The sequence below is a fragment of the Elephas maximus genome, chromosome 4, assembly GCF_024166365.1.
Source record: "Elephas maximus indicus isolate mEleMax1 chromosome 4, mEleMax1 primary haplotype, whole genome shotgun sequence".
Taxonomy (NCBI): Eukaryota; Metazoa; Chordata; class Mammalia; order Proboscidea; family Elephantidae; genus Elephas; species Elephas maximus.
In genome coordinates this window covers 182,609,371-182,637,169 of record NC_064822.1, presented here as the reverse complement: position 1 = coordinate 182,637,169, position 27,799 = coordinate 182,609,371, and the positions used below count along the sequence as shown (strand labels likewise).

Here is a 27,799-nt window from a genome sequence, read left to right as displayed (position 1 = left end):
CCTCTCCCTCATGGCCCTATCAGGGCTTCCAAACCCGGCACAGGCCCTTCCCTGCCGCGCGGGAAACCCAACAGTCAGCTCCCGTAGCAGCCATGTTGGGACACGGTGGGGTGTGATGGGGAGGAAGGGGTTCCTGTTCCGGCCTGGCCCAGGTGAACACCTCCACCCCCACCCACCGGAGGTGCTAGAAAACATGATCCTCAGCATGCCAGACCCCACCTGGGTAATCAGTGCCCCAAGGCCCAACACAATCCAGAGCCAAAGTCCAAGCAGGGGGCAGCAGCTCCGGGGCAAGGCAAGTGACTCAAGGCTTGGTAGGATTGGCAGGGCCCAGGAGGGCCACGGCAGGGCCCCGGAGGGCCACGGCAGGGCCCAGGAGGACCCTGGCAGTCCAGGCAAACACAGGATTGTCTCAAGGGGAAAACCCACCCACTGTCTTTGGGTCAGTGGCAAGAGTCAGAGTTGGAGGCAGGGAGGGTCCTACACTCCATTCTCCACTCCCCTCCACACATCTACAGGTTAAAACTTAACAGCTTTTGGCATTACCCGTTGCTAGGCTTAAGGAAACAAGGTTACTTGGGGGCAGAGGGGGACAGAGAAAATGGGAAGCCACTGCTCTCCACCAAGTCCTAGATCAGGGACTCCCTGCTCTGACAGCAGCAGACACTTAACCCAGAAGCCCCTCGCTCAGAGCCCTGGCTCCATGGAAGGGCCCGAGTGTAGAGGAGGGGGTCAGGGAAAGTGGGGTACTCCTTCGGCTCCCTGACATCCCCTAAAGGCCCTGAGGATTTTATTACAAGACAGACAGACGGACAGACGGACTAACGGGCAGGCAGGTGGACAGCTTCTGGGGGTTGGTGGCCAGCCACGGAGGGAGAAAAGGAGAGAATGACAGGGCCCTGACCGGCCGCATCCTGCACCTCACACACGCACACACACACTAAATATAGATATAGATATATAATAAAAAGAATAAAAACTAAGGGCCCAGATGTACAAAAAACGTGTGGGTGAGGAGGAAGGTGGAAAGGGGGTGAGAGATGGTCAGTCCTTAGGAAGTCTGGCCACCTGCCTCGGCTTATAAATTACAAGCCCCCTGGAAAACAGGGGTGGGGGTGACAAGGGTGGCCCTGGCTGTGGCCTGAGGGGAGGGCGGGCTGTGGTCAGAGCTGCTCTGGCCATCTGGTGGGGCAGTGGCCAGTGTGAGGATCCCTCGGGTGGAGGGGCTGGGCCGGGGAAGATTCAGCAGCCGCTGGCAGGAGTCCCACAGGCTCCTTGGGACTTCACTTTGTGTCGCTGGCCGCCCCGTCGCCGGCCCCCGCTGCTGGGCTTGGGCTGGAAGAGAGAGAGAAGGAGCTAGAGAAGCACGAGCCCTCCGGAGCCGGGGGAGGCGGGGTGGGGGTAGGAATGAGCTAGCAGGCAGTGAGGTCCTGGCCCGCCTGACCAAGGATTTCTGTGACCCTGAGCATACCGCCACTCGCAGGGAGGTAGGACCCTTGTGGTATGGTTGAGGGGCTGTTCAGAGAGGCACAGGGAGAGAAGGAATCACCACTTATACTGCCGACTGGTGGGAAGAGAAAGGGACGAAGGAACCAGAGGAGAGATCAACAGGAGAGAGAGAGAAAGAGCAGAAAAGACAGATTCAGGCAGAAACTGCCCTCTCCAAAGGAGAAAAGAGAGATACGGGGGTGCCAGGCTTCATCAGGCCAGGAGAGGACTCGTTAGCACCACACTGACATGGCTGAGGCGCCTATCCTCCGGGAGGTGTGCCTGTCGGGGCATGGGGCATGGGAGGACCGTGTGAGATCGTATCTTTCAAACCTCTTGTGCGGCAACGTCCCTCACACTCACAAGCGATACTCACAATGAGAGGGGAAGCTCTGCCATTTTTCTATCGTATTTTACTTTCATTAAAGCTCCACGCTAGTAAGAACCGAGCAGACTGATTCTATGCGGCCACATCCAGTCTGAAGAGCACTGCTTTAGGAGGCAAGGCGCTCCTGCCTGTAGAGCTTTTACATGCTGGGAGCTGTGAGCACCTCCCAGACACTAACTCAGACGTGTGGCTGCCCCCGGCTCTCCTGTGTGTCACCTCAGTGGAATCAGAGTCACAGCTGCACACAACTTCCCCCCGCCCCAAGTGGTCAGGGGCCCGGGCCTGGCCTTGGGCAGCACGCTCACCTGTGGCTGAAGACTGCTGGCTGCAGACGGCTGCGCAGCCCCAAGAGAGGTGGCTGTGTCCCCAGGTGGGGGTACACCTACTGAGGGCCCACCTGCGGGGCCCCCCTCTTCCCGTCTGCTCAGGGGGCCCTTTTTTGTTGACTGCATTTTAATCTGCTGGGGCTTGGAGTTCATCGGGGAGTTGTTGGTGGTCTGGAGGAGCTGCAGGAACCAAAGGGTGAGGGTGAGGCCCGAGCTCTGGGCCAGTGCCATCCGCTCAGCTGCCTGCTCCCTGGTAGCCACGCCCCCTTTCTGCTCCTGGCCTGGCTGGTCCTGGGGCAAGGTGGGTGGCAGGAAGGCTATGGCAGTGGGATCTTTCCATGGAAAGCTACTCTCATTCCCACTCGGTGTTCCAGGACCGCCAAGGCCTCACCTCCTGCCTCTGCCCATCCCGGGGCCAGCCCCAGCCCTCTGTGCCCTCCCAGGAAGGCTCACCCTACAGAGAAATCCGTGAGCCTCTCTGTCACCTCCCGCTCACTCCAGCTCCTGTCCAGGGTCCAGCCTGCTGGAGCCTGGCTTCACTTGAGGCACTCTTCCCTGCTAAGCTGGCTGACACCCTGCAGGGTGACACCAGAATCTGCAGCCCAGGATCCCTCTACCCTATAATGAGTCTGGGGGAGGTTTAAGGTCAGGCCTCCTCAGGAGGCCAAGTGAAGCCTCATCAGCTGGAAGCATTTGGAGTTTGGCTATCAGAACTCTAAAAGTTACCATGCAGGGGTGACTGACTCAGACTCTCCCCTTGTGGCCTAAGGACTGTCTCAGACACGGCAGGAGGAGGCCCGGCTGAGTCCCAGAGGAAACCACAGTGTGCTAGCAGCCAGTCCCAGAGGCAAGCAGGCCTTCAAGGAGATGACCCCCTCCCTGCCAAATACGTAGTGAAACCCCAGTGTCACCACAACTCTGGATGGGTCTGAGGAAGACTATTCAGGAAGCAAAGACCAGCCTGAGGCTGATTCCAAGATTTCGGAGGGCTGGGGCCCTTTCTTCCCTCTGTATGAAGCAGGGATCAGCCACTCCATCAAATGCTTCTACACAAAGGCATAGGTGGGGTTTGCAGAGGGTGAGAGGTGCGCTCCAGTGTACATGAAGAGCTCAGGCCCAAGGCCCCTCCCGCTGTCTTGCACTCACTCCAATCGAGCCCACTGCTCTGAGATCTCAGGGTGCTGGCCCAGTCCCAGTCCCAGCCAGGCCTGAGGAACCTGTGCCCAGCATCCCGGACACTGAGCCTGGCTAGACCGAGCTTCTGCCACCATTTTTCTACAGACGAATGCCCTACCTCCAGCCCACCCTCTCTCATCCATGGTCACCACCCCAACTCAGGGAGATGGGAGGTCCAGGGCCAGCTTTCAGGGGAGCAGAGAAGGTGGCCCCAAGGCCACACCTCAGCACTGTCCAGCACTCCCCCAGCAGTAACGGGGCCCTCCTCCGGGAGTTAGGAGGGTCTCAGGGCTTCTCAAGGGTAGCCTGTTCGGTCTCCAGAGCCAAAGCAGCCCCAGAGGAGGTCTGCAGGGCCTACCTTGGTGATGGTGCCCACAGCCTTGGTGCGGCCTTCCCGGAACACCAGCCGCTGGTCTATGTGCAGGTACTCAGGGGTCTTGATGAAGCGGAAGTGCACAGTGGCCTTGTCCCCAGTGCGCAGACAGTCCTTGTCCATGCTGAGAATGGTGGCCGTCTGCCTGATGCTCCCACAGTGCACTGTCAAGGAGCCGGGAGGTCAGGACAGGCTGGGGCGCCCAGTGGCCTCAGGGCAGGGGAAGGAGGTGAGTGAAAGCACGCAGTGTGCTTGAGCTGCACAGGGCCAGGCACCCCTCAGGCTGAAAGACCTCGGGGAGGCCTACGGTGGCCAAGTGCCCACGCTTACCCACCTTTGCCTGCGGCTAGACCTTCACCCCATGCCCTGGACCCTGCACAGACCTGGCCCTACTTCCTGGGGCCCAGGGCACTCTGTGTGCACAAGAGCCTCCTCACTGGGCTGTGAGCTCCCTGAGGGAAGGCTCTTTCTCGCCCAGCTCATGGTTGTTCCCAGCACCTTGGCAACACTGCTCGGCACACAGTGTGTCAGCAGATGGTCACTGAAGGACTATGTGTGAGCTCCTTGAGGCAGGTCTGGGTCTCCAGAGCCCAGCACAGAACAGCACTCGGTCAGTGTTTGCAGGACTAAATAAACACCCGACTCATGAGGGGGACAGAGGGCAGCACAGCCTGACCAGGATGGACACTTGCCTCTTGGTTGGAGCTGACACTCTGGGGCTCGGGTTGCTGGAGCACCTTGTAGGGGGAGTTTGACCGGGGCCCTCCTGGGCTGACAGGGCCCTTAGACACCTACCCATGGCCTGGTAGCGTGGGCTGATGGTGGTGGGGTGGTGGAGGACGAGAATCTCCGCCTCAAACTCCCAGGATGCTTGGGGATTCAGGCGTGGGGAAACCATCACCATGCCTTTCCGGATGGATGAGCGTTTGATCTGAAAGGAAAGGGAAGCCCAGACCTCAGGGACCATAATGCCTTCTGGTTTTACCCTAGTGTCCTGGAGGACCAGAGTCCTTGTGGAAGGGAATCCACCCCAACTGACCCTGGCCCCTTCACCACTGGAATACAGGCCTTCTAGGTGGACAGTGCAAGGCTCACTTCAGAGCTACACGGGAAGCCTAAACCCTGCTATTGGGGGTTGGGAAGGCTTCGTGCAGGAAATGGCGCTTAGCTGGGCCTTAAAGAATAGGGGAGAAGTGACTGGATGGTGAGGAGCCACAGGAAGGCAAGCACTCAGGAGGGGGCACAGGGTGAGCATGACATGACTGGTGGAGGGAAAAAAAGGCCCATTTTTCCTGGTTAATTTGGTTGGAGGGGAAGGTAGATGACTCACCCCAAAACCCAGGGAATGGAAGGCTGAATGAAAAAAGGATTTGACAGGAATCCAACAACCCAATCTGACCTCAGCACTATGCTCGGGCACCCTGCTCCTAGGCACCAGAGGAAGGAAAACTGCTTAGAAGCCGGTCAGTTCTGGGTTCAAGTCCTGCTTTAGCACTTACTGTGTGCTCTTGGGCAAGTCACTTGGGTTCTCTGAGCCACAGTTTCATTTGTGAAAGTAAGGCCCGGCACCCCCACCTGGCAGAGCAGTGGTGAGGACTGGAGACGGTGAACAAAGCACCTGGCCCCAAGCTTGCCTTCTCGGAGCCGAGGGAGTCTTAGGTAGAATCTGTACTCACCTTCTTCAGTGCGAAGGAGGCCGTCTGGCCACCCCGCACCTCCTTAACAGGCATTCGCTTGCGATGGATCGATTTGACAGCAATGGACAGGAAGTTCCCCAGAGGGTCTGGACCCAGCAGCAGTGTGTCATTCAGTTTGATCAGGCCCCTCAGTGTTGTTCCCGACACTACCGTCCCCACACCCTGCAGGGGAAAAGATCCCGGCCCAGTAAGTCCACCCTACTCAGCCCCCTGCGCCACAGGCGTGCCCCCTGATGCCTGTTGGACATGCCCGCCCAGAGCCCACCCCGCCCTGTCCAGAAGCAGGGCTTACCGGGACAGAGTAGGTGTCATCAATCTGAAACTCAGCGGGCTCCTCCTCCCTGTAGCTGGTGCGGGGGGACAGGAGGTTGAGGAACATCTTCAGCAGCTCTAGGTTCTCGCCTGTTACGTTGGAGAGCTGGAAGATTGGGCACATCCTAAGCGGAGGGTGAAGGCAGAGAGAGAGACAGAGAGCTCAGGCGGCCAGCTCCTGCCCTGACACGGGCGGGAGCAGCAGGGAGCTCTGGGAGCAGCTGCTGCCGTGAACGGTCCCACCCGTCTCTGTCCCTCTGAGGCCTTCTCCCACCCAGCTTTGTCTCTGAAATCTGCCCCCTGTGCTCTGTCCCCCCACCACTGCCCGATTTCGGGACCTCGTGACTGCCTCTTCTTCCTAAAGCACACACGTGCTAGCTTGAAATCCTCAATCGCCTTTCCACCACAGGGGAGACAGTCCAGATTCCTGCGCAGAATTCATGGCTCTTCACACTTGGGCTCGTAGCCATCTCTCCAGACTTTTTTCTCCCAAATTCCTATACTCCAGCCACACCAGAGAACTTTCCCTTCTCCTATAAAGCTTGGCATTTTCTTGTTCACTCTGATCTTTCTGCCTGAATTCCTTCCCTCTTATCCAACTACCAATCTTTATCCTTCAAAGCCTATCTCATGTGCCAGTTCTTCCATGAAGCTCCTCCTGGATGGGGACTCTCAAAGCCTCTAGAGAGTTCTCAGAGAGCTTTTTGTGTCTGTTGCATGTGACTGTACCTGATCTCCCATCAGAGTTATCTGAAAGCCCCTGTATCTACTAGTCAGTGTTAAACAACTTACGGCCAAGGATTCTACCGTCATCCAGCCCTAGAGTAGTGCCCGGACAGAACCTGTACCTGTTGCTACAGAGTCAATTTCGACTCACAGCGACCCTACAGGACACAGAAGAACTGCTGCATAGGGTTTCCAAGGGTAATCTTTACGGAAGCAGACTGCCACATCTCTCTCTCATGGAGCAGCTGGTGGGTTCGAACTGCTGACCTTTCGGGTAACAGCCAAGCACTTAACCACTGCAGCCCCTGGTCTCCCCCTGCACAGAACCAAACGAAACCAAACTCATTGCCGCCAAGTCAATTCCGACTCACAAAGACCCTATACGACAGAGTAGAGCTGCCCCACAGAGTTTCCAACGAGCATCTGGAAGATTCGAATTGTTGACCTTTTGGTTAGCCAACGTAGCTCTTAACCACTATGCCAACAGGCACTCAATAAAATGAATAAATTGAAATGAGACTGACTAGCACCCCCTCCACTGGCTGGCTGGTGGTACTAAAGACAGCATCAGGGCAGAGCCAGAGGCTGTCTGGGTTCTACACTATTGACCATCTCAGAAGGCAGATGGCACTGAACACATGGCTCCTAAACAAGAGTTTGGGGGAAGGAGCTGAGTCACTCAAGTTCGCTATTACCAAGACAGTATCTCTGACCAAGAGATGAATAGTTCAAGGGTTATGGCTCAGTCAACTCAGAATCCTCAAGGCCTAGATGAAGAGCCTGGCACAGAACAAACTGCCAATAAATATTTATAGAATAAAATAATACATTAATGAATAAATCCCAAAATTTATATGCCATTAAAAAGCTTTTGAGGAACAACTGCATTAAAAAAAACATTAATAGTAAAAGTTATAAAAATGGCTTCACAGCCATTAATTATACACCAGCCAAGCACAGTGCTAAGTGCTTTACATACATCATTTCTAAGACTCCCAAGAGCCTTATGGGGAAGGCAATACTATTCCCATTTCACAGATAAGAACATAGCAGCTCTCAGCTGTGATTCCAACCCTGGGGAGTTGGGCACTTCAGAGTCTGAGTCACCTGATATAGCCCCTGGGCAACACAGCCAGCCTGCGAGATTCTGTGCTGAGGCTAGAACCTTCTATCTCACCCAATTTTTGAATATTCACTGGGAGGTATTCTTGATGTGATGTTTTCATGAGACCTGCTGCCCCAACTGCCAGCTATCTGGCCTATCACTTGTTATTGTGGACAGAAAGGGTGCCCCCCAGCCAGCACTTGCGTGCCCACCCCCTCACCTCTCAGAACTGAAGTTTGAGGCCATGACAATCACGTCATCCTTGCTCTGCACCAGCACAGGGATCTTCCGGCATCCTGGTGACTTCAACAGGCGCTGTAACAGCTTCAGGGTTTCTTAAAGGGTGAAATGGAACAGAATTAGGGGGACACACGCTTCTCTTTTGCCAGGCTTCCAGGGCAAGAACGGTCCACTCATCAATGACGCAAGCAGGAGACACACAGACGGACCAGTGTTAAATGCCACAAAGCCTGGAGGAGCAAAAAGGATAAAAACTTTGGGTGGGTGGTGATGTTGTATTGTTAGGTGCTATCATGGATCAAATTGTGTCCCCCCAAAAATATCGGTCAACTTGGCTTGGCCATGATTCCCAATATTGTGTGATTTTCCACCATTTTGTTATCTGATGTGATTTTCCTGTGTTGTAAATCCCATCTCTATGATGTTGATGGGATGGGATTAGCGGCAGTTATGTTGATGAGGCAGGACTCCATCTAAAAGATTAGATTGTGTCTTGAGCCAATCTCTTTTGAGATATAAAAGAGAGAAGCCAGCAGAGAGACATGGGGAACTCATAACACCAAGAAAGCAGTGCGGGGAGCAGAGCACGTCCTTTGGACTCAGGGTTCCTGTGCAGAGAAGCTCCTAGGCCAGGGGAAGACTGATGACAAGGACCTTCCTCCAGAGCTGACAGAGAAAGCCCTCCCCTGGAGGTGACACCCTGAATTCAGACTTCTAGCCTACTAGACTGTGAGAGAGTAAACTTCTGTTTGTTGACGCCATCCACGTGTGGTATTTATGTTATAGCAGCACCAGATGACTAAGGTGCCGTCCAGTCAGTTTTGACTCACAGTGACTCTATGTACAACAGAAAGAAAATTGTCCAGTCTTGCACCATCCTCACAATCCTTGCTATGTTTGATCTCATTGTGTTGAGGATCTTCCTCTTTTTCATTGACCCTCTACCAAGCATGATGTCTTTCTCTAAGGACTGGTCCCTTCTGATAACACGTTCAAAGTACTTGAGACAAAGTCTCACCATCCTTGCTTCTAAGGAGCATTCTGGCTTTACTTCTTCCAAGACAGATTTGTTCGTTCTTCTGACAGTCCATGGTATATTCAATATTCTTTGCCAATACCACAATTGAAAGGCATCAATTTTTCTTTGGTCTTCCTTATTCACTGTCCAGCTTTCACATGCATATGAGGCTACTGAAAATACCATGGCTTAGGTCAGGCACACGCTAGTCCTCAAAGTGACAAGACTTTGAAGAGGTCTTTTGCAGCAGATTTTCCCATTCTATTTCTTAAACTGTTACTTCACAGACGTTGACTGTGGATGCGAGTAAAACGAAATCCTTGACAACTTCAATATTTTCTCTGTCTTTCATGATGTTGCTTACTGGTCTAGTTGTGAGGATTTTTGTTTTCTTTATGTTGAGGTGTAACTCATGCTGAAGGCTGTAGCCTTGATCTTCTTCATATAAGTGCTTCAAGTCCTCTTCACTTTCAGAAAGCAAGGTTGTGTCATCTGCATGTCACAGGTTGTTCCTGTGTCTTCCTTCAATCCTGATGCCACATTCTTCATATAGTCCAGGTTCTCAGATTATTTGCTCAGCATACACACTGAGTAAGTATGGTGAAAGGATACAACCCTGATGTATACATTTCCAGACTTCAAACCACACAGTACCCACTTGTTCTATTCAAACGACTGCCCTCGGCAGTACAGGCTCCCCATGAGCACAATTAAGTGTTCTGGAATTCCCATTCTTTGCAACGTTATCCACAATTTGTTATGATCCACATAATCAAATGCCTTTGCATAGTCAATAAAACACAGGTAAGATTCTTTCTGGTGTTCTCTGCTTTCAGCCAAGATCCATGTGACATCAGCAATGATATTCGTCATTCCACATCCTCTTCTGAATTCAGAATGAATTTCTGGCAGTTCCCTGTCGATGTACTGCTGCAATTATTTTTTAATTATCTTCAACAAAATTTTACTTGCGTGTGATATTGATGATATTGTTTGATAATCTCCACATTCTACTGGATCATCTTTCTTTGGAATGGGCACAAATATGGATCTCTTCCAGTTGGCTGGCCAGGTGGCTGTCTCCCAAATTTTTTGGCATAGACAAGTGAGTGCCTCCATCATTGCATCCATTTGTTGAAACATCTCAATTGATATTCTGTCCATTCTTATAGGCTTGCTTTTCACCAATGCCTTCAGTGCAGCTTGGATTTCTTCCTTCAGTACCTCCTTTGGTACAGTAACTCTGTGTATTCCTTCCATCTTCTTTCGATGAGTCCTGTATTATTTCAATATTTTGCCCATAGAACCCTTTAATATTACAACTCAAGGCTTGAATTTTTTCATCAGTTCTTTCAGCTGGAGAAATGCCAGGGATGTTCTTCCCTTTTGGTTTTCTAACTCCAGATCTTTGCACATTTCATTATAATACTTTACTCTGTCTTCTCAAGCTGTCCTCTGAAGTCTTCTGTTCAGCTCTTTTACGTGATCATTCCTTCCACTTGCTTTAGCAACTCTATGCTCAAGAGCAGGTTTCAGAGTCTCTTCTGACATCCGTTTTGGTCTTTCCTTTCTTTCCTATCCTTTTAATGGCCTTTTGCTTTCTCCACGTTGTCCTTGCTAAGAGTAGAAAGTACACACATGGGGCCTATTTTCTAAGCTACAAGCCCATTGGATCTCTCCAGTCTTTGGAAGATTCACATCCTATAAGAAGTGACTTGAGGGTCTTGAGAAGAATAATGTTCTTCCCAGAGTGCTCTGCTTCCTAGAAAAATGTTCATCTGCCAAAAGGATCTCTTGGACATCCATAAACCTGCCAAGGCCCTTATGAGACCCACCAAAGGAGCACTTCTCTTCTACAATCCACAGCAAGGTAGGAGAAACGCACAAAGGCCTACTCCTGCAACCCTGTGTTGAAGGCAAATTTCTGCACATGTATTCGCCTTAAAGGGTAGGACCCAACCCCTTCTGGGGCCATCTAAAAGAAGGTACCAGACCAGGGATCTCAACAATCCTGCATTTGGAACCAGATGGAACAAAGAGCAGGGGATGATCCCAGGCTGTGCTCACACTCAGATCTAGACTGGAGAGGAAGAAGCAGAAGATTCTGGGCTGAAGCCCTGGAAGCAGACCAGCAAGGAGTCCATATGGGTCACGGCCCCAAATAGAAAGGCTGCTGTTAATTGGAAACTTCACTTACCTTGCAGGATGTTGGCAGGACACATGTCAATCTTGGTAACCACCACAAAGACGGGCACATTGAGTGCCAAGGCCAAGCCCAGGTGCTCCTTGGTCATCCCTACAATGCCAGCATTGCTGCCCACCTGTCTCAATACAGAAAGGAACTGTCAAGAGAAGGGAGACATGGAATGCTGCTGGGTGGGCACAGGTGCTCGAAGAAGGGTGGGTAAAAGAAAGGCCCATCTCTGAGGCCTCCATCCAAACAGGGCTTGTGGGGCACATGTCTCAGGCCAGGAAAAAAATGGCTATAGATGACAGCTGGGCTGGACCTGGATCATTTTAACTTCTGACTAAATGTTTTTTTTTAATCAAAATCTGGGGAAAGGTGGAAACAATAGAATATAAAGACCCAGACATCTGGGAAAACAAAGTGCACTCAAGTTAACACCCCGGCACTCAGCTTCCTCATCTGTAAAATGGGAGGGTAATAATATCCACTTAGAGAGTCACTTGAGGTTTAAGTATCTGTGAAGGGTTTGGCACAGAACTAGCTTGAAATTGATGTTGAAGAATAGCAGTTGTTCTTACACTTATTATTTCCTCCAGTAAAAATAAGCCTTTTTAAATATCACTGTAAAGGCTGGTTAAATAAATTAGGGTACAAACTCAAAATGTTCTATATAAAAAAAAAGAAGAAACTCTTATCTACTGATATGGGATAATAACCAAGTTATGTTTTTAAAGGGGAAAAAAAAAGCAAGGTGTGTGTAACAGCAAGTATAGCATGCTATAATTTGGGTTTAAAGAAAAAACAATGGTTAGTGGTAACTGAATCATTATTTGAAAAATAACCAGTATAAGACATTTTCGGAACATCTGAGAGGATATATATATATATACATATATATACACATATATATACAGAATAGATATTAGATAATGTTAAGGAACTACTTTCGTTTTCTTGGCTGCTAATGGTAGGAGACTGTTCTTACTTTTCGGAGCTGTATGCTAAAGTATTTGAGGATGGTAATTGGCCTCAACCCACTCGGAGCAAAGGAGAATGAAGAACGCCAAAGGTAATTATGAGCCCAAGAGACAGAAAGGGCCACGTAAATCAGAGACTACATCAGCCTGAGACCAGAAGAACTAAATGGGGCCCAGCTACACCCGATGACTGGCCTGACAGAGAGCACAACAGAGAGCCCTTGAGGGAGCAGAAGAGCAGTGGGATGTGGACCCCAAATTCTTTTAAAAAGACCAGACTTAACGGTCTGACTGAGACTAGAAGGGCCCCGGAGGTCATGGTCCCCAGACCTTCTGTTAGCCCAAGGCTGGAAACATTCCCAAAGCCAACTCTTCAGACAGGAATTGGACTGGACTATAAGATAGAAAATGATACTGGTGAGGAGTGAGCTTCTTAGCTCAAGTAGACACATGAGACTATGTGGGCCGCTCCTGTCTGGAGGGAGATGAGAAGGCCGAGGGGGACAGAAGTTGGCTGAATGGACATGGGGAATACAGGGTAGAGAGAAGGAGCATGCTGTCTCAATAGGGGGAGAGCAACTAGGAGTATATAGCAAGGTGTATAAAAATTTTTGTACGAGGCTGACTTGATTTGTAAACTTTCACTTAAAGCACAAAAAAAAAAACTTTTAAAAATAAAGTATTTGGGGATGACGAGTCGCAATGTCTACAAATGACTCTGCCAAAAAACCCATAAATACACACGTGCATCCACTACATACATAGGCAAACATGGCAAAATGTCAGTGACTGTCGGACCTAAGCGGCGGGCTTACGGATGCTCACGGGACTATTCCTCCAACTTTTCTGAGTGTCTACATTGGAGGGGAAGAATATAGAAACATGTACTGGTCTGAGTACAAAACAGCCCTGAACAGATACAAGAAATGAAACACTGGTCGCCTCCGAGAGGAAACTGGATGGCTGGGTGACAGCATGGAAGAGAGATTTCTCACTATAAACCCTTTGGTACCTTTCATTTGTGTACGATATGAAAGTATTACTTACTAAAGCAAAACTAAAAGAACAATTGCCATGACATATTTACATTTGATCAAAATTCACAGGTGAGTCACCACCCCACTGGCACAGATGTCCCACACCTGCCTGGGTTCTCTTTTTCCTACACCAGGTCATCTCCCCTGTCTTCCTCTTACTTTTCCCTGTTCCTGGCACCTTTCCAATCCAACCAACACTTGATTTTGTTCTTTCCAGCCTGGATTAGAGGGTGAATGCTCTATCACTCTGTTATGTGTATATGTTAGAGATTTCCCACCCCACCCTACCCCCCGGAAACTGATTGCCATGGAACAATAATAAAATATTTCACTGTTTGCTATAGAAATTTTTTAAGATTTAACATTTCATCAGGGGTGGAGATATTTCTACGACTTGGTCTCGATCACTACAGTTCAATTAGAAAAATACTTATTTTAAAACCCAGTAACTCCCCCGAATATGCCTGATGGATCTACCGTGAAGACCCCTTTCTGTAGCCCAGCCAAGCAAGTCAGTAATGACCCCTTGGCAATGCTCAAAGAAATGAGAGATGAAATCTGGCTGAGATCCCAAGAACCTCAGGCACAGAGCCGACAAGAGCGTTCACACATATGTTCTGCCTCTCTCTGCTCTTCAGTTTGGGGAGAATCTGCCTGAGAACCTGTGTTTGTGGGGTAACTCGATCAAGTTTGCTCTGAACAGATGCTTGTGTTTACTACACTTATTAACACAGGCAGCTGGAGGACTTGGGGAATGGGAAGGGGTTTGGGACGGGCTTGCCAAGAAAAACTTGCTCATTTTTTGTGAAAGCTGTGTGCCAGGTTGGAGACCTCATAGACCCCTAACGTCTGCCCAGGGAGGAAGACAAGTAGACACAACATAAGCTTAGCAACATGGTTCAGTGCAGAAGCCCTTCAGTTTACCTACATGATGAGCTGCTTCAAAGTCACACTAGGCTGTCAGCTCTAGGGGCCCTAGGACAATCTTGTTCACTGTGTATCAGCAGACCTTTCAGCAAGTACTGTGCACTGGCGGACACTCCCCGCACGCTTTGGAAGAAGCCACCCCGCAGGCCCCTCTTGACTGCTGCTTGAGCCTCCTTACGGCACTCTCCTCCATTTCTTCCCAAGCCTCCCGTCTCTGAGAGTGCCAACTCCTCAAAGCAGCCCAAGGTCCAAGAGAGAACATTCCTGAGGGTGATAAGTGTAAGCCCCAGGAGAAACCCTCCTCTCTGCCCCTCCCAACAAGAAGAGAGGTCTGCAAATGACACCTTGGATTTTACTAAGAGCGTTCCTTTCTGGTCTAACCTAGAAGACAGATCAAGGCACACCTTTGGAACAAGACCGTAGAACTCAGAGGACTGGACATTCCTACAACACTTGTCACTTTTACTCAAAGTCAAAGCCCCAAGCCAACAGGCCTCATCTCAGAACATTTGCCCAGAACCATACCGCAACCAGCCCTGCTGGAGCCTCCCCTCCTCAGGAGCACCTCACTTACCATGAGCATGCAGAAGTCAGGTAAATGGCCAGTCATGCCAAAGACAGTGGTCTTCAGGTATTTCTCGTGGCCAGCCAAGTCGATGAAGGTAATAACCTTCGTGGACTTCTCACAGATCTTTGTCCACTCAAGGCTGCCCCCGTGGCTGTCTGGCTTGTTCACCACATTGCCTTCGCTGTCAAAGCCCAGAATGTCATTGCCCACGCTGCTGGTGCGACCAGATTCAATCTCATGTTTGTGGCGGAAGAGTTTCTGGCGGGCAAAGCCTCGGCCATTGTCCAGCTCCCCGTGTGTCAGGACCCCCAGAAGTGTGCTTTTGCCGGCGTCCACGTTGCCCACTACTGCTACCCTGTGTGCACATGAATCCAGACACCCACGTGAGGGAGAGCAGGTAAGCCAAGTGACGAGGGGACTCAGTGCCTCAGTATCCGGACCTGTAAGTACAGGCTGGCCCCCAAGCCTCTTGGGCTCACTGTATTCCTATTCACAGATGAACACACTGGGAAACGCCCCTGGAGCTGTACCCAGGGAATAGAAGGTGTTATTCAAGAGGAACTGGGATCCCACTACGACACTTATCTCCCTTAACTTTCACTAGCTTCCCCAAAGCTGCCAGGAAGGATCCCCAAAGCCAACCAAAAAAAACCAAACCCAGTGCCGTTGAATCGATTCTGACTCATAGCGACCCTACAGGACAGAGTAGAACTGCCCCATAGAGCTTCCAAGGAGCACCTGGCGGGTTCGAACTGCCGACCCTTTGGTAAGCAGCCACAGCACTTAACCACTATGCCACCAGGGTTTCCCCACAAGGCCAAGAGAGGCACAAATGCTAACGTGAAGTCCCCTGAGGGGCTCTCTCCCCTCCCCTTGGCTTTCCAGCCTCACGGGCTGATGGGAAAGCAAATGAAGCCCACGGAATATGTGGCTGGGCCCTCTCCCACTCTTCCCAAATGGAAGTATCCAAGGATGGGGAAGTGGAGAAATAGAGAAAGGAACCATCCTGTCACTGGACACTCCTTCCACGTCTCAGGAAGGGAAAGACAGGGAGTCAGGGAAGGAGTGGAGCTGACATAAGGTGTGGAAGGCTCAATCACCAGTCTTTGTGAAGCCCTAGACCCCAAGGTCAAGCTGAAGGGACCCTGAATTGCTGAGGTCTTCTCACCTGACCTCCAGGAAATCATTGTCTCCTACTCGTTTCCGGACCAGGTAATCCCGCACACGGCCCCCGGCTTCTTGCCGTTCCCGCAGGAGGATGACGTCGGCCTCAATCTGCTCAGCCATGCTCTTCACTGTGGCGTAGGAGGCCTCCATGTCAGCTTCACTCAGCCCGTATTCAGTCCCATCTGGTGGCAAGAGCCCAGATATCAACAGGAGAGGGGGTCCTGGCCACCCAGTCAGCCAACAAGCCAGGCATTCAACCATACCTAACGAAGGCCCCGCCACGGGCACTGGAGGAGAAGATGGTTCTCTCTACCTGATACTTCTCAAAAACTCAGCACACATCATACCTGACAATGCCATGGGCTTCCCCATTATACAGGGCATCTGTTAATTCATTTAACAACAACCACTGAGACTCTACTAGGTTGTATGCCAAGCCTCACGCTGGGTACTGGGAATACAGGTGCCCTTAGTGAGCTCATAGCCCAGGGGGACAGACCGACAGGAAATTAATTAATTGCAATATAGCTTGAATGCTCTACTATAGACCTGCACAAAGAGAAATAAAATAGAAGCAGGTGGCATTGCCTGGGGAAAGCGAGGACAGCTCTGCAGGGTGCTGACTACAGGCTGGTCTCCAAGCATTAGAAATGAGCTCGCAGGGAGAGTAGGAAGGACGCTGTAGACAGAGGAGCAAAGCATGCAGCATGGCAGATCATGGCATATTCAGGGAGCAGCAAGAAGCTCAGTACGCGGGGAGCAGGAACGTGACGCTGAGTGGCAGGAGACCACAGGAGAGGTGGGAAGCTGGGAAGACAGAGTGACATCAGGCAGCAGCACACACGTTATGTACCAGGCAATGGGAAACCCTGGGGATTGAGGCAGGAGAGTAATATGATCAGAACGCTGTGGGTTAGAAAGACCTGCTGAGCAGTGGTACAGCGTGCACTGCAAGCGAGAGACGAAAGGGGGGTCTAGTTAGGAAGGGATGCTAGTAATCCAGGCAAAGAGGTGGAGAAGAATGGGGAGAGAATTTAAGAATTATTTTAGAGATAGATTTTTAACTGAGATAGCTCATCAGAAATGTCCAGCCAACAGCTGGAAAAATGAATCTGCACTTAGGATAAGGAAGGGAGTCAGACAGAGGGTGGGACCAATCAACTAACCATTTACTGAGCACCTACTGTACAACAACCGCCATGTCAGGTACTTTCCATGTGTCATGGTATTTCATTCCCACACCACCTCCCTCAGTGTTTCCTCCTGCCTTCCTGTCTCAGACAGCATCCTTGCTCCTTCCCTAGACCGATCCCTCCAGCATTCGCCCAACCTCTTCCCTTCTGGCACTTCCCAGAGACCTTTCAGCACCAATCACTCTCCCCTCTCCTCCACTTCTCTCCCTACAAACAAGCTCAAGCCATTCCTAAACTAAGAAAAGGAAAACTACCCTCCTTCCCTTCCCCTGAGTATCTACTGGGCTACCATCTCTCTTCTTCCTGTTACCACCAAGCATTTTAAAAGAGTAATCGACACGTATTGACTTATTTCCTCACTACTTACTCTGAGTTGGAAAATTCTAGAAGAAACTGCAGTTTTCAAAAGTCCTCAAAGACCTATTAACCACTCTACCCCATGTCCTCTACTTGACCCCTGGGGCATTTGACAGTGCTGGCCACCTTGCTTTTCCTTCAGGAAACACTTTCCTCCCACCCTGCTTGCTCGCCTCCCCCTACTCTGCTTCCTCTTTCTCCTTTCCTGGCTAGTCTTGCCCCTGTCCCCTAAATGCCAGTTTTCTACAGTGGTCATCTCAGTGGCCCTCTTCTCTTTGCTCTAAATTTTCTCCTGGGCCATCTTGTTCTACGGTTTTAACTCTCATTTTGAAAACTACAAAAATATTCATTTCTAGCATGATCTTCCCAGAACTCTAGACTAAATCTCCAGTTGCCTGGAAGATAACTTCTGGATGTCCAATGTCCAAACTCAACACCCGTGCCCTTTTTAAACAACACACAAAAACAACGTTAATAAAGCATTTTAGCCCTTCCTGCAGTCCTACGGGAGCACTGGTGGTGCAGTGGTTAAGAGCTATGGCTGCTAACCAAAAGGTCAGCAGTTTGAATCCACCAGCCACTCCTTGGAAACCCTATGCGGCAGTTCTACTCTGTCCTATAGGGTTGCTATGAGTTGGAATCAGCTCGATGGCAATAGGTTTGGCTTATGAGGCAGGCATTGTGGTTCCCCTTTAAGAGTGGGGTAAACAGAACCCAGAGAGGCCAGAGCTGCAAGGCAGCAGAGCAGCTCATGTGAGCTCAGGTCTTCTGATTCTAAACCTAGACTTTTTCTCTACCAAAGGTTCCTCTTAAACATCTGACCAGTTCCTCCCCTTGCCTTCCCTATTTCTGATAACAACAACACGATCCTTCCAGTTACCCAAGCTTAATCCTCTCATCATCCCGTCCTGCTAATTCCAACTTTATATTTTGCCCTTCTTTCCCTTGTCCCTGCTTATCCCTCCTCTTTGCCAACCCCACTGCCACCAGCCTGATTCAGAATGCCCACACAGACTCCTAACTGGTCTTAACTAACCCAGCCTCACATAGAGGCACACACTCAAGCTCCGAAACAAAGCAGAGCTTAATACTGTCACGTCCTAGTCAAAGCCTTTGAATGGCTCCCAGACCTAGCAGTGTTCAGTCTCAATTCCTTAAGGGTCTCTGCCCTTAATTACATACCCTGTCCTAGCTCTCCCCTTCCAAGCTTTGTCACAGTGCAAGTGGGCCATTCACCATCCCCCATGCTCCCTACACACGTCCAGCTCTGTACTTTTGTTCATGTGTTTCCATCTCTAGGATGCTGTCAGCACATCTCCACCTATCAAACTCCTACCATTCAGCTCAGAACCCTCACAGATGTTTCTATTTCCCTACGGCATTTACCACCTACTACCTCGTGGAATCCCTTGGTAGTTTAATGCGCTCAGCTAGTAACCAAAAGGATGGAGGTTCGAATCCACCCAGAGGCACCCTGGAAGAAATCAGCCACTGAAAACCCTATTAAGCACAGCACTACTCTGATACGCATGGGATCGCCGTAAGTCAGAATTGACTAGATGGCAACTGGGTTCCACCCTCTGGAGTGTTGATTTGGATACTTGCCCTCCCCTGCCCCCCGACACACACACACACACACACACACACACACACACACACACACACACACACACACACACACACACACACACACACACACACACACACACACACACACACACACACACACACACACACACTATACATAAAGCACCTGGAAGATAGGGACCATGCTCCACAAGGGGTGGCGTTCCTATATTAAGTTCTAAAATGTTTGCAAAATGAAAAAAGAGGGAACGGTTAGGCTGAGGAGTTTCTAAATGCCTGGCCAAGTAAGCACTGAAAACCTTCTGGATTAGAGAAGAAGCTGTTCGAAGAGTTCCTAAGAGAAGGTCCACTAACCCTGCCATTCTTGCCAGACTCCTGATTCTATCAAATCTCACTGCTTCTGCTACAGTGAAAAGCAGTGCTTTCAGGCCCTGAAAAGCCTAAGGGGCAATCACCAATGTCACCTTGTCCACCCAGGGCTCCCAGAAAATGCCATCAATCACATTGCCCTTCTCCAACGTACATCACATTCCTCACTTTGTAGCACACGGGACAAAGTCCAGGGAGAAGAGCTGCAGAGGTCAATCACGAAGGGCCACATATTCAGCCATGCCCGAATCTAATCAGAATTCTGTCCTGCCATCAGATTTACAGGCCCCATACACACTCTCCTGGACAACAAGCTCCAAGGACTTCCCGCAATGTTTAGGCTCCAAGTCTAAACTCCTTGGCATGGTACTCAGGGACCCTCAGGATCTGGGCCCTGCCAACTTACCCAGCCTTTCCTCCTCTCACCCCACCTCACACTCTACATTCCTACCTTACTGAATTGCTTGTAGTCCACCAAATACTCCACAATCCCCAATGGCTCCATGCCTCTAAGCATGGGATTTTCCCTACTCATTTACTCCTGCCTCCACTTACCTGGAAGACTCCTACTCATCCTTCAGAATCAACTCAAGGGGCGTCCCCTCTTTGAAGCCTTTCCTGATTTCCCTACAAAGACTCAACACTCCTCCATGTTCCCTGAACTTTTAACACAGGATCCACCTCTGAAAAAGTCATGACTTAGGATCTGTTGACAGAACAAGGTTGTTTTCGAAAGAAATCTCACGGTAAATCAGCTATAACTTGGGATCCTTAAAAACTACTACCACAACTACTAATACTAGCTAACATTTTTATAGTGCTTACGATATGCCGAGTGCTTCCTTGAATTCTTATTTAATCTTCACTATTCCTGGTATAATAAAAAAAATTTTTTTTTTTTTTTAATTATACCAGGAGGTATATCGGGGGGACCAATCCCTGGAAAAGGGCATCATGCTTGGTAGTCAGTGAAAAAGTAGAAGACCCTCAATGAAATGGATTGATACAGTGGCTGTAACAATGGGCTCAAACATAACAATTGTGAGGATGGCACAGGACCGGGCAGTGTTTTGTCCTCTTGTACATAGGGTCACTATGAGTCGGAGCCAACTCGATGACACCTAACAAACAAACAAAAAAATTATACCATGAGATAGATTCTATTCTTATTCCCATTTTATGATGAGGGAAAAAGCCAGCAGGCAAACCCAGACCTGCCAGGCTCTAGACCCCAAACTACTACACCATATTGCTTCCTATTAAAATATCCATCTTAAATTAAAAATGTATTCTTAAAGGACAAATTCCTGTGCATTGCTTAGAATTTTTTAATGTCTAATTTATCCAACCAAAATTTCTGAGATAGGGTGGAGAAGGATGTCATTATTCCCATTTTACAGATGACGGAAGTGATAAACAGAGGTAAAGCACCAAGAACACACAAGAAGTCAGTGATGAAGCTGACTCCTGAGGGCCATCTAGTTTAGTCCTCTGAGGTTTAACTTGTATAATTAGTTATGGTCTCTTTCTGCCTCTAAGGAATTCCAGCAGGAAGGAGTCACTACCGATAATAGCTTCCAATTGGGAGATGCAAGGATAATGCTTGGGTGTGTAGGAGAGGTATTAATGAATGTCTGACATTTTCTCATGCTTTGTCATGGAGGATTAATTAGTTGTGATTTGCCAAGGCACAGTAGCATGGATTGAATCATGTCCCCCAAAAACCGTGTGTATCAATTTGGCTGGGCGGTGATTCCGGTATTGTGTGATTTTCCTGTATGGTGCAAATCCTGCCTCTGTGATATTAACGAGGGAGGATGGGCTGCAGTTGTGTGAGGCAGGACTCAATCTAAAGACTGGACTGTGTCTTGAGGCAATCTCTTGAGATATAAAAGAAAAAAGCAGGCAAAGAGACTGGGGGACCTCATACCACCAAGAAAGCAGCGCTGGGAGCAGAGCGCATCCTTTGGACCTGGGGTCCCTGCGCCTGAGAAGCTCCTTGGCCAGGGGAAGATTGAGGACAAAGACCTTCCTCCAGAGCCGAGAGAGAGAGAGGCTTCTCCTGGAGCTGACGCCCTGAATTTGGACTTTTAGCCTACTTTACTGTGAGGAAATAAACTTCTCTTTGTTAAGCCCATCCACTTGTGGTATTTCTGTTACAGCAGCACTAGATGACTAAGATGCAGGGTAAAATTCACCAAGAGTCCATATTTAAGGGTGAGGGGGAAGAAAGGGCCTTAAGATTCTGGGTCTTCAAAGAATAGTCCTAACACTTGTTAAGATTGACCTATATGTGGTTCCTTAAATTCTACAGCTTAAGACTACAAATTAAATTTAAATTCTACAAATTAAGCAAAGAATATTGAATGTACCATGGACTGCCAGAAGAATGAACAAATCTGTCTTGGATGAAGCACAGCCAGAATGCTCCTTAGAAGCAAGAATGGTGAGACTTCATCTCATGTACTTTGGATATGTTATCAGATCAGTCCCTGGAGAAGGATATCATGCTTGGTAAAGTAGAGGGTCGGCAAAGGAGAGGAAGACCCTCAATGAGACGGGCTGACACAGTGGCTGCAATAATGGACTTAAACAGATCAATGATTGTGAGGATGGTACAGGACCAGGCAGCATTTTATTCTGTTGTACACGGGGCCACTATGAGTCAGAATCAACTCAATGGCACCTAATAATAACAGCAAAATCTACAAGCATGAAGTGATCCTATTACAGCAGGACAGGTGTGTACCTGACGTAAAAGCTTTCAAAAGGCCATCAATGATCTCCGAGTCACCAAGTAGAATGGCTTTTTCTTACACTGACCTTGCTGTGTCTCTTAGCACTTGAAGATGCTGACCAATTCCCTCCATCTCTTGACATGCAACATCCTGGATTGCCTATCTCTCTGGCCATGCCTTCTTTCACGTGATAAGACTCTATACTAGGGAGGTGGCAGCAAGTGTAAAGGAAAGGATAAATATAAGACATTTCAAAGGAAGGCATGGCAGTACTTGTGAGATCTAGCCACTTCTGTCTGTGTCACTCTTGCAGCATTTCCAAGTATGGTATTTGTGTGTATGCCATCTTCCTTGGGGCAGGGACCAGGCTTTAAGTATCCAAAAGTGCTTTGTAACAGTATCCAGCTCTCAGAAGATACTTAATAGATGTTTGTCAAACGAGTTAAGGAATGATATTGAGATTTCATCAGTCTTAAACTCAGATTACAAGAGAATACTACCTGCCTTTGCAAAGCCTACACTCCGCAAAGAAAATTGGCCCTATCGTGATGCACTGAGGCCCATCCTGGGCTTCCTGCAAAGATGACAGTCAAGTGCTGGCATAGACTAGATTCAGAATCATTAAAAATCCCGGCTGCCATTTCAGCAAAGATAATGTCATAATGAGGATAAGCTTAAGCAAAACTTGTATTGAGGGTGTAAACTGGCAGCGACCAGAAAAAAAGGCCACAGTATAATCTGGGATTATGGCATAGGGGCTGCCTACTTCTAAAAAAGTGGCTTCCATAACCTCCACAGACACACCCAAACTCCCTGAGGAACCGAGTTGCTGGGCTGAGGGCTGTGGGGGCCATGGTCTTCAGGAACATTTAGCTCAACTGGCATAACATAGTTTATAAAGAAAATGTTCTACATCCTATTTTGATGAGTAGCGTCTGCGGTCTTAAAAGCCTGTGAGCGGCCATCTAAGATGCTCCACTGATGTCACCCCTTCGGGAGCAAGGAAGAATGAAGAAAACTAAAGACAGAAGGGCAAGAATAGTCCAAAGGACTAATGGACCACAACTACCGTAGCTTCCACCAGACTGAGTCCAGCACAACTAGATGGTGCCCAGCTACCACCACTGATTGCTCTGACAGGGATCATAATGGAGGGTCCTGGACAGAGCTGGAGAAAAATATAGAACAAAACTCTAACTCACAAAAAAAGACCGGACTTACTGCCCTGACAGAGACTGGAGAAACCCCAAGAGTCTGGCCCCTGGATACCCTTTTAACTCAGTAATGAAGTCACTCCTGACGTTGACCCTTCTGCCAAAGATTAGACAGGCCCATAAAACAAGACTAAACGGGCACACCAGCCCAGGGACAAGGACTAGAAGGCATGAGGGGACAGGAAATCTGGTAATAAGAAACCCAAGGTCAAGAAGGGAGAGTGTTGACATGACTTGGGGTTGTTAACCAGTGTCATAAAACAATACGTGTACCAATTGTTTAATGAGAAGCTAGTTTGTTCTGTAAACCTTCATCTAAAGTACAATCTTAAAAAAATGCTGAGTAGGAAAAAACAAAACAGTAGGTTCTATCAAAATGAAATAAGCAGATTGGAGGGAAATAACTGGTCACTTCCAGAATGCTAACAAGCCTACATGCCTGAAAGGATCTAATGGGGAAAGAAGAGAACCTCTGTTATCACAGCTGTCCACAGTGAATGGTCAGTGTGGTCTGGTGCAAGGCAGCCTGACTAAAGAGAAGAATCTAGCCTTCCTTTCCTTGTTGTCATTAAGAAGAATTGTGGAGATCTCTGTTAAACAGGAAATAAGTAGCAATAGGATCTCTGCACAGGGCTTAGAGGGGAAGACCTGGAGCCGCCCAGGACAGGGGCTTAATTCTAGAACTGTAACTGGCTGTTACCTTGGACAAGAAATTCCCTTGCGTATGCTGTATTTCCCTTTATGCAAATGGGAGTACTGGAGATAAAAAGGAAGCATCTGTAAAACCAACTGGAAAGTGATTCTTCAGAGTCAAGCATATTAGGACCACTAAGGTGGAAATTAACATCATCACTCTCACTTCTGAGTCCTCCCAAACAGTTCTGCAGACACTAAAGAATCACTGCAACTGAGATCTATGAGCAGGAAAGTTCATAAGGCAGGGAAATGTGCTCTAAGTCATTTTTAAAAACAAAGTGAAAGGAAAACTATGCTCACCTGATCCCTGCCCAATGACATATATGGTCTCTCCGCATCCCTCGTCCATCCTCTCCCACATCTGTCGAAGTAGGCTGTCATACTGCTCTGACGTAGGGCTCACTAGGACCAGCTAGAAGAGAAACCAACACACTTACTAGAAGAGCACCACAGCCAAAGCTGACAAGTAGCCTAAGCAAAGAACTGAAGACCCTGACTGAAACCCACAGCCCCCCAACCTGAAACAGATTCCCAGCCCCCACACAGCCTCTCTCCACTTCTTAAATAGCCTTTGAGCCTAAAGCCCTATATCAGCTATATGATATACTAAAATGAGCACTGCCTGAGCCACAACCCACAGAAAAGAGGGTGCAAGCAGCCTGCCTCTGCTGCTTCACACATCATGGGGCAGGACCCAGGATGACTGAGAATCTGGCATTGTGGGTAGAACTTGATGAGCAGTGTTTTACACTTACATGTCAACACCACCTATCTGTGACTTGCATCTGGAAACTCACATACAGCCATGCCCTCCACCCACAGGCCAATCACTCCAGCAATAACAAAAGAATTCCCTTCCATCTGGCCTTGGCTATCTTATTTGGAAAAAAGCAATGAAAACTTATCTTAGCAACACTTATCTTCGTCAACCAAATACCATCACCAGCAGGGGAGATTAGCAGCATCATTTGGGAAATTTCTGCCCAGCACATTAAAGCATCAACCACTTCTTTGGAGGGGGCCATATCCTAACAGGTGTGTGAGATTCCATTCTCTGACCACTCATGTGTGACCTTGGAGAAAGAACTTAACCTGAGTCTCAGTTTTTCAACCTACCAACAGAGATAATACTACCTCCTAAGGCAGCTATAAAGGCAGACTAAGATAATATAATATGTAAGCCATCTAGTCTATAGCTTAGTAAGTGGTAATTACAAAAGTTTTCTTTACCCAATTGTTCCTAGAAAAACATTCCAATTTTCTTGGATGAGACTAACCACCCCAGTTCATCGTTCCTCCTTTTGAAAGCTCTCAGGGCCTTACCAGCTCACTGCTGTCGAGTCGATTCCGACTCATAGCGACCCTACAGGACAGAGAAGAACTGCCCCACAGGGTTTCCAAGGCCGTAGTCTTCCCTAAAGCAGGCTGCCACATCTTTCTCCTGTGGAGTGGCTGGTGGGTTCCAACTGCCGACCTTTAAGTTAGCAGCCGAGCGCTTAACCACTGTACCATCAGGGCTCCGCCTCAGAGCCTTAGGTCCCCACATTTAATTACAGCAAGTGTACAAACTATAGCTTCTAATGTTTTCCTATTCAACTCACCTTTCTCTCCTTCACAACCTCAGCTGTTCAGTATGAAACACACTGCCATCCAGCCGATTGTGACTCTAGAGACCCTGTAGGACAGAGAGCTGCCTCATAGGGTTTCCAAGGTCACAATCTTTACAGAAGCAGACTGCCAGGTTTTTCCTCCCTCAGGGCAGCTGGTGGGTTCAAACCAGCGACCTTTAGCAGTCGAGGGCTCTGCATATAAATGTGTAAACCAACCCAAAACCAAACTCATTGCTGTGGAGTCATAGCAACCCTACAGGACAGAGTAGAACTGCCCCATAGGGTTTCCAAGGCTGTCATTTTTATGAAAGCAAACTGTTAGACATCTTTCTCCGTTGGAGCAGCTGGTGGGCTCGAACTGCCAACCTTCTGGTTAGTAGCTGAGTGCTTAACCATGGCACTACCAGAGCTCCACATCTCAATTTTAAAATAGGGAGGATTTCCCCGGCTATGTGATGAAGTAACACTTCCTCATCCTGGAACATTTGACAAGCCAGTCAGGAAACAAAGGTACTACCTTCTTTGCAACTCTGTCCCTGCAACTTCCCACTGTTTTCAGGTTTCTTCAGCACCTTGACCGTGTCTTGACACCCAGCTCATCTGCTTGGGAGTCGGGTGCACCTCTTACAACTTCCTGAACTGGCTCATCAGAGCTTGGACTTGTATACCTGGATGCCATCTGGGTCTTCTGCATCCTGTCACATTGCCTCACATACTTCCCTGATGATCCTTCTCTTCAAACTTGGCCATCCTCATTACAGCCTCAGGGCCACTGTGATAAGCCCTAAGCAGTGGCTTGCTGGCTTCCAAGGGCTCAGCTGGGATTAGAGGGAGAGAGAGCAGTTGAGAGTTGGCTTGCTTAGGTTGCAGGGAAGGTTCTCTCCAATCAGGTCCAAGTTTTGCGCAATGTCACCACCAGACTGAAAAGTTTCAAACTTCTTTCAAGCTTGATAAACATCTCTATTGTAACTGTCCAACAACAGGTAGCCAGTGGTATTTGTATTCTCTCTTCCATCGCCTGCTGCTAGTCATTCTGCATAGGGAATTATCAGTTATTCAGTTCATTTCAAACATTTTTACTGTGCTTTTAGTACGTATCAGGCACCGTCTTGGGTGTCATACGTGTTTCTAATTTTCATAGTGCACCTGTACTTTCCTAAAATGATGTAGCTGGAGAACTGAGACGTTAAGAAACTTTTCCAAGGTCACAGAGCCTTTTTTAAGTGGCAGGCCGAGAAAGTGAATCCTGTCTGACTCCCCAGTCGGCACCTTTAGAATGGCAAGCACCTTCAAACACCAGTCACATATTAGACTTACTTTTTATCCCCCACAATGCCAAGCAGATGGTGCACCCTTAAAGCCTGCCCACTTTCTCAACAGCTCAGAAGACACGCTTTAGAACATCTTTCATTATTCCATCCTTATAAAATGAGGTTCCACTCTCAGGATTACGGGTTATGCCCAGCTCTCAATTTCGTTTTGGGCGCATTCGCAAAGCAAAGGTTCCTCGGCTACCCTTCTCCCGGCTGATCGGCTACTTTCTGTTTCCTTTCCCGACACCAGGGAGAGCCTGCAGCTGTCACCCCTGCCCTTCCCTCCACTACCTGATCTTCCCGACCATCCTGCTCCCCCTGCCCAGCCTCCTCCGCCCCTCAGCTGTCCAGGACCCCAGGGAGAGGATCGCACTCCATGGTCCTCACAGGTGGGGACCCGAGGAAGGAGGGGGACATGGGGAGGCGGGGCCGCGCGGGGACAGCGACCGCCGGGAGTGCGGCCGGCGGCGGGCGCCCCGGTTCCACGTGGCGGAGCCCAAGGTTGTATCTCGGGGGGAGGCCGGGTAGGCGCCACCGGGGCAGGAAAGCGGCCGCGGGGGACCCCTCGCCCCGGGAGTCCGCCGCAGCTCCCGGCGTCAGGCAGGTGGGCGGGCTCGGCGCCCTTCCTCTCTCCCGCAGATGGGACGGCGGCTGCGCCCGCTCCCGCGCTCCCGGGCTGCCCCACCGTTGCCCCGGACACGGCTCGGCCCCGCCGCCCGATGGCCAAGCGCCGCGGTCCGGCGCCCGTCCCCTTCGCGCCCGCCGCCGCCGCCCGGGCCTACCTTGCTGGTGAGGTCCAGCTCCGGCTCGCCGTTGAGCGCCTCGCCGTCCTCGCTGCAGTCCGAGTCGAAGCCGCTGTGGAGCCGGGCGGCGGCCGCCGCGGCCCTGGCCGCCCCCGGGGAGCTGGGCTCCGGGGCGAACATAGAGGCTGGAACCGGCGAGTCCATCGGGGAGCGACTCCGCTCCGCCGCCATCTTTAATAACTTAGGCTAATTCCTAGCCGGCTTCC

General features: G+C 49.5%; 1 protein-coding gene across 2 annotated transcripts; it reads right to left on the bottom strand.

The window, feature by feature from the left end:
* Position 1: 1 nt before the first annotated feature.
* GTPBP1 (GTP binding protein 1) lies at positions 2-27,799 on the bottom strand. 2 transcript variants are annotated; one of them, XM_049884452.1, is made up of 13 exons: positions 27,573-27,663; positions 26,146-26,510; positions 24,168-24,279; positions 15,715-15,895; positions 14,553-14,901; positions 11,047-11,170; positions 7,812-7,926; positions 5,741-5,885; positions 5,428-5,610; positions 4,547-4,682; positions 3,737-3,915; positions 2,182-2,382; positions 2-1,335 (listed from the first exon to the last, which is right to left on the bottom strand). In XM_049884452.1, the coding sequence occupies exons 3-13, from the start codon at positions 24,226-24,228 to the stop codon at positions 1,243-1,245; spliced, it is 1,767 nt and encodes a 588-aa protein (XP_049740409.1). In that variant the 5' UTR covers positions 24,229-24,279; positions 26,146-26,510; positions 27,573-27,663; the 3' UTR covers positions 2-1,242. The 2 variants fall into 2 exon arrangements, with proteins under 2 accessions (XP_049740409.1, XP_049740408.1); XM_049884451.1 differs by lacking the exon at positions 26,146-26,510 and having other exon boundaries at positions 27,573-27,799.